This window comes from Podarcis bocagei, assembly GCF_964188305.1.
Source record: "Podarcis bocagei genome assembly, chromosome: 10".
NCBI classification, from domain to species: Eukaryota; Metazoa; Chordata; class Lepidosauria; order Squamata; family Lacertidae; genus Podarcis; species Podarcis bocagei.
In genome coordinates this window covers 74,971,303-74,978,401 of record NC_138135.1, presented here as the reverse complement: position 1 = coordinate 74,978,401, position 7,099 = coordinate 74,971,303, and the positions used below count along the sequence as shown (strand labels likewise).

At 42.6% G+C, this 7,099-nt stretch overlaps 1 protein-coding gene across 5 annotated transcripts in view; it reads left to right on the top strand.

The window, feature by feature from the left end:
* Positions 1-611: 611 nt before the first annotated feature.
* The window catches only part of CACNA2D1 (calcium voltage-gated channel auxiliary subunit alpha2delta 1), a 366,139-nt gene continuing 359,651 nt past the window's right edge, over positions 612-7,099 (top strand). For all 5 annotated transcript variants that reach the window (XM_081210645.1, XM_081210644.1, XM_081210643.1 and 2 more), the window contains exon 1: positions 612-923. In XM_081210645.1, the coding sequence (XP_081066771.1) occupies positions 829-923 (95 nt within the window). In that variant the 5' untranslated portion in view covers positions 612-828. The remainder of the gene's footprint in view (positions 924-7,099) is intronic.

The following is a 7,099-nucleotide window of genomic DNA, read 5'->3' as shown; positions in this document are numbered from 1 at the left end:
CATGGATCAAACTTTTGCATTTTTATGTTGTGAAGCGCCCTGCGATCTTCGGGCGGCACCTATTTTCTAATCATAATGACGACGAGAAAAACAACAACAACCACAACCACAAGCACCTTAACATGCCGGCTGCAGCAGCCTGGACCAGACCCCGCCCCGCCCTGCTCGCACCTCGGGGAAGAGCAGACCCGGAACTTGGGGAGTTTCCCTTGATTCCCTTGTATGGCGAAGCTCCTCGGAGGAGGACTCCCCCTCCCCCGCCCCCAGATCGCGGACGCGGGAGGAAACCCAGGCGCCCACCTCCCCCCCCCCCCCGGCTGCCTGCCTGCCTGCAATCGGGGGCATAAATCAGGGAGGAGACGCGCGCGCACGCACCACCCCACCCCGAAAGAGCCAGGCGCGCGCGCGCGAGGGAGGGAGGGAGGGAGGGAGCCGGGATCTGTTACAAAAGTAGCCCCGATGGCGGCGGATCACAGCGCGCAGAAGCTGCCGCCGCCGCCCGAGTAGCGAGAGCCTCTGGCTGCGTCTCCCGCCCGCCCGCCCGCCTCCACCCGCCCCGCGCGGCCGCTTCCCTCCGCCTCTCCGCCCCCGAGGAGCCGCTGCCTCCTGCTGCTGCTTCTCGGAAGCTGCCTGTGGCTTCGCGCAGAAGAGGAGAGAGAGGGAGATGGATTGATTAGTCTTATTCCTCCCGTGCTCGCCCCGATTCTTATTTTTTTAACTTCTCCACTATCATCACCATCATCACCATCATCCACATTATTATTCTTCTGTCCTCCTCCTTTTCTCCGGCACTTGTGGGCAAGGGGGCATCGATCTTCGATCAGGAAGATGGCTGCTGGCTGGTGGCTCTTTTTCACCCTGACCCTTTTGCAGTCCTTGGTGATAAACCTCTCCGCCGACGGGCCCTTCCCTTCTGCCACCACGTAAGTCCCACCTGAGTCCGGCAGGGTCCCCCCCCCCTCCTTGCATGGTGGAGAGAAGTCGAGGCAGGCAGGCAGGCAGGGCGGAGGAGATGTCGCCCGAGGAAGGGAACCGGGAGGAGCAGGAGTGCCGGGGCTCGCCAAGGCGGGCGGATCCGGAGCGAGGCGGGATCCCTCAGCTGGAGAAGAGTAGCAGCAACTGGTAGGCTGCCCGGCTCCGGGCTGGGCTGAGGGGCCTGCGGATGCCGCCCTGCCCGCCGGAGCCCAGCCCAGCCCGGGAGACTCCGGCCAGGGATCAGCAGCATCTCCAAATAGATGGGCTCAGAGGAAAGTTTCTAGTTTCCTCGCCGCCGCTGGGACTTGAATGGCTGTTTTGACCTCGTGGAGATTTGGGGCAAAAAAAGGAGGAAGAAGCATTTGAAAGGAAAGCGTGCCTGTGTTGTCTAGAGAAATGCATTTTCCTGAAAGGCCCTGAAGCCGAAGTCGCGGCGCAACGTTTAAGTTTTCTAACGCGCCTTGTAACCTTCGTGCTTCCCGGGTGTGACATGAATGTTGTGACAGTTCCAGGGCTGGTTTTGCGCGTGTGTGGGGGGCTTTGCAAGCATCCACGCATGTGCAAAACCAGAGCAGTTGGTGGGTTTCTCTCTCCCTCTCCCTTTCCCCCTGTTCTAACATGCTATGCGAGGTAGCTGGGTGTTCTCAGATTTAGCGATGAGCTCGTTAGGCGATGCATCGGCGAGTGCTGCTAATTATGGTCTGCTTTCCGTTTGCTGCCTTGCATGAGTGCAGGATAGCATCTTGAAAGCAGCAGGCAGTGATTAGCAGAAAACTTGCCCAGAGCAGGGCAAGAGGTTCACATCAAGAAAGGAAGGCAGAAAATAAATAAATAGGCCAATGTCTGATTTTTTTGCCAGGGAGAGTTAAAGGAAGAATTGCGGTGACTGATCTGTGTTGCCTCAGAAACACTTTAGTTCTTAAATCTAGGCAGCCACCATCATTAAGCATCTTAGTGTGAATGACTCACTGTAACACATTTTATGCAGAGGTAAAACACACGGACACACACACACACACACACACACACACACAGAGCAATGCTAGCAGCCTGCATTCTTGGAAAATAGAAAGTGTACTGTGCTGGTTCAGTTGGTGTGGAAGGAGGACTTTACAGGGATTGTTCTAAGTGCAGTCCGCCAATTAGCTAGCTGGTTCAGTGAGGTTCGGATCTCTCTGTGTGCTTCCTCTCCCCGAGTGTAAGCTCGAAAGGGGCTGGGCTCATGGCTAGAAGGAGAAAGTTAAGGGAGAGAACTGGGCTAGGAATCCCACCTTTTTAGAATGGTTAAATGAAGCCTTGCTCAAGCTGCTGGTGGATTCCACCACCATTGCCATCACATTTCCTTGAGCTGGCTCTTTGCCATTCTGAAGCAAAAGCATCCTCCACTAGCAAAACTGCCCAGCCTGAAAAAAAATTGTCATAATTTTCCATCCCTACTTTTGTTTGGTTTCGTGGGAGGGTTAGTGTTTGGGTTTACCACAGATGTATCCTGTCACTTGCTGTTGAATGCCTAAAACTTTAATGGGACTTGCACTGTGCAGAAATGTGTGTCTAAGCCAGGCTGATTACTTGGCCGCTGCATTTATGGTTAGAGGAAAGAAAAATGGGAGCAAGGACCAGAGATGCAAAAAAGATAAGCTGCTCAAGAGAGGGAGCTGAACAGAAGAAACAAATTGGCTTGGTGTTACAGTCTCTTAAGACAGTTGCTTCTTTGAGCGGAAAGAAGTACTGTAGACCTTATGGATTCTGTCCACAACACAGGCTGTTTCATTTCCAGAGTATCCTGCAAGAATATCCCTTTGTTTCAAGGCAGAGAAATGTGGTTTTGGCTGGGGAATAAACCAGCAGGAAAGCTGAAAGATGCCTGTTTGAAAAAGGAAAAGGGAAGTTTACAGGTGCTGCTTGAAGATGTGTTAGGTTGTTTATAATAATAACTAGAAATCCCCTCTTCTAGTACAGGAAGGAAACAAAGACAAATCAAATCCGGGATGTTGCCAAGTAAAGAATTTAATGCAGATGTAGTTAAACCAGAAAGCAGAGGCCAACAAATCAAAATCTTTTGATGAGCAGTTAAAAAGCTGCTTCCAAATAATAATTGCAACTAAAAGCAAAACAATCCCTGGACCTTTTCATCCTCGTATTTGGAAGGGTCTTTCATTTGTTCATTCTTTCAAAATGATATACAATTTACAAGTACAGCATTTAGGGGAGGGAGAAAAACCTTCTGAATTTTGAGGAAAATATATTTAATAATAACCAGCTGTTTAGAAATGCCTACTTTTTGTTGTTAATCTTTTGCCCTATAAATTTTCTACCAGTAAATGTTCTTTAATATGCTTGTTTCATGGTTACATGCATGTATTAAAATGCATTTTAAATAAGTAAATATTTTATTAACACCTATTGATTAAAATTGTTGTACTTTATCTCCCAATGGTAATTCTTCATCTGGTATGATTTAAAAAAACAAACTAAAAGACAATTACTGGCATTTTTACCATACACACAACAAAGCATATATATAGGCAACACTATTGTCAGATTTCTAGAATGATATGCAAGCTAAACTTGGAGATACTGCATATGTAACTATTTATAAATTGTTCTAGCAGAAAACAAGCACAGCATTGCCTTGTGTTAAAAAGAGGTTTTAAAATGAGATGGAATGTGCTCTTTTACACATTTCAGATGGGTGTTATGTCCCAAAATATTTTGTATTGTCTCATGGTTTTAAAATGAGAAGAATCCCTTTTCGTTTAGAGCATTAATTTGAATGTTTTGTCCAAGCAGTGATGATTGTGTGGTATGTTTCATGAATTGAGGGTGGAATTATTTGAATTTCATTGAGCCTTATTTCTAGGTGTGCTTGCGTTTTTTCTTTTCTTTCTTTTTTAAAAAAATACCATCCCTATTTAATGCTATTTTTAAAAGCCAATCTGAAAATGAGTATGAGGCATACCTTGTTGCTTTCTATTTTCAGGATCCATTCAGACTAAATAAATCAAATTAAAAACATTCTGTTCTGAATTTTACACACCATTTGCTCAGGTATAAAGCATAGAACACAAGGTCTTTAAGGAATCTCCCTTTTAGCAATCAGCTTGAGAGGGTGGTATTATTTTACTGTTCCCAATACAAGCTAAATGTTTGGAATGTTCAGCATAAAATACAGTGGCCTAAACATACAAACGGTAGAAATGTCTGAGTTCAGTAAGACTTACATCATAGTAGATGTGCTTAGGACTAAGTGATTCATTGTGTACTAAACAGTATAACTGTTAAGATACCTTACTATCAATGAAATATTGGATCACCCACCACATGTCATAGGTATCAAAGTTCTATTTCAAATACTTTAAAATAGCCTTTAATGAATGGTAAATTGTTGAACACATGTGTGTTTCATAACTTTCCCACATGCTTTACTTAGTGGAAATTATCATTTACTGTAGCAGTTATTCAGGGGAGAGAGCTTCCATGTACAAGAGGCAGAATAGCCAGAAGATGTAACACGTTTGGAGCTGGGTGTACCGTGTCAGCGTCGCCTTCGTAGATTTCTCCCACCAACCTGTTTTAAGTGCCACTTGTAGTTTGAAGCATAGGAAGCATAAACCACTGTAGTTAAAGTGCAGTTAACTTTTTATAAAATATAGTTAAGATTTTAATGGTAGTTAAAATTAACAATCATGAGTTGGGTGCCTAATATGCCAATCAATAACTTATACTTTTGTTGGCTGCAATTATTACTACAAGCCTGTTGCTTTGTAGGTGTCACATGGGGGTGTGTGGACTAGATGTGTTGAAAGAGCACTATGTTCATTTTTAAGAAAATGACCAAAGGAAGCTGAATATTGGAATTTTTGCACCTTCATTTGTGTACAGCTTTTTACATATACTAATATTAGCAGATAATGTAAACATTGCAAAATATTAAATATACCAATTTTTTGTCATTGGGGTATTTTTAAAAATTACTGTTGAACTGCGTTGATACCCATGAAAGGATATTTTCTAGGGGGAGGGAAGTGTATTATTCTTGCAGCAAACATTGAAATATTGAGGTGCCTGGGACTTTGCCAGCCGCATTTTCACTAACAAGATATTAGGCTGCCAAGGTGTCTTTCCACCTCTTGATTCTTATATTGCTGCTATGTCTATGACTCTTCCATCTAACTTAGAATGTGTGAATGTGTAGCTACACTGTCCTTTCCTTCTTTCAAATAATCTCACTTGCTAGATTGACTAATAGCAGAAGGCTTGCTTTAGGTTTTCAAGGCAACAAAGGCAATGGGAATTTTGCTTTCAGTGGGCTGTTAAAATTCATCTAATCAATCTTTAGCACACACAAAAAAGCAAATGCTAATTTGCAATTATTCTCCAGAAGAATCCTCTAATACAGCCTTTAACATTTGCTAAAGGATAATTAAAAAACAACAACCCTGTCTAGATCAGCTAGTAATGCAGTAATCAGTAAGAATAAAAGTTTATACCCAATTCCTAAATATATTACATGAATGCAAGTTCTCTTTAAAACAATGAAGCAAGTCCCCTACAGGTTGCTCAGGACCAAGCAGGGAGGCGAAAGGCTATTATTGCAGTCTCAACCCATTCTTTATAATTGGAGCCGGAATACTCCTGGCATTCTTTTTTTTTTTTTTTTTATTTTTTATAAAATTTTTTATTGCGTTTCTTTCCATAGGTTAACAGATTTGTTTACATAACAACATGCAAGAAACATTTTTTATATATAAAGAAAAGAAAAGAAAAAGAAGAAAAAGTTAAGAAATTTTCATAATGTCCTTCGACAATTCACTTTTGGACCTCCTCGCATCCTCTCGGCATTGCATTCATTGTTCTAACCAGTTCAGCAATTTGTTATCTTGTTTCCCATCTTATTATACCTTTAAATTTATTATGTTACCAAATTTTGAAAATTTGTAATTTAGTTTTAACACTCTTAATAAACATAATATTTTGTTTCTAATTTGTCTCGTTTTTTTCCCCCATCAATACTTACTTTATCATTTACTTAACTAAATTGCAGAAGCATAACGTTTCTTAATCGTGCACAATCTTAACATTCAAACAACTTATAATATTTTTGCAAATAGTCCTTAAATTTTTTCCAGTCCTCCTCCATTGTTTCTTCGCTCAGATCTCGAATTCTGCCAGTCATTTCTGCCAACTCCATGTAGTCCATCAGCTGCGTCTGCCAGTCCTCCAGTGTGGGTAAATCTGGTGTCTTCCAGAACTTTGCGATAAGAATCCTAGCTGCTGTAGTTGCATACATAAACAAGGTTCTATCCTTCTTTGGCACCTTCCGGTCCACCATGCCCAGAAGAAAGGTCTCTGGTTTCTTAGAAAAGGTATATCTAAATACCTTTTTCAGCTCATTATGTATCATTTCCCAAAAGGCCTTTACTTTCGGGCAGGTCCACCAGAGGTGAAAGAATGTCCCTTCTGCCTCCTTGCATTTCCAACACTTATTATCAGAAAGATGATATATTTTAGCCAACTTGACTGGGGTCATGTACCACCGGTATACCATTTTCATAATGTTCTCTTTCAAGGCACTACATGCCGTGAATTTCATACCGGTGTTCCATAACCTTTCCCAGTCCTCAGACATAATGTTGTGTCCTACATCCTGTGCCCATTTTATCATAGCAGATTTAACTGTCTCATCCTGTGTGTTCCATTTAAGCAGCAAGTCATACATCCTCGAAAGTACCTTAGTCTTTGGTTCTAGTAACTCTGTCTCCAGTTTCGATTTCTCCAACTGGAAACCCACTTTTTTATCCATTTTAAATACCTCTTGCATTTGAGCATAATGTAACCAATCTCGCACCTTATTTTTTAGTTTGTCCTGGCTTTGGAGCTTCCAATTATCTCCAACTCTTTCAATCAATTCCCAATATTTTGGCCAGTAGGCCTCCATATTGGGCCTTTTTTTAGAAATCTTGGCTTCCACTGGTGATAGCCACCTCGGGGTCTTGCTTTCTAATAAGTCCTTGTACTTCATCCAGACGGCAAAAATTGATTTTCTGACAATATGGTTTTTAAACAGTTTATGAACCTTCGCCTTGTCATACCACAAGTATGCATGCCAACCATAAACATTGTC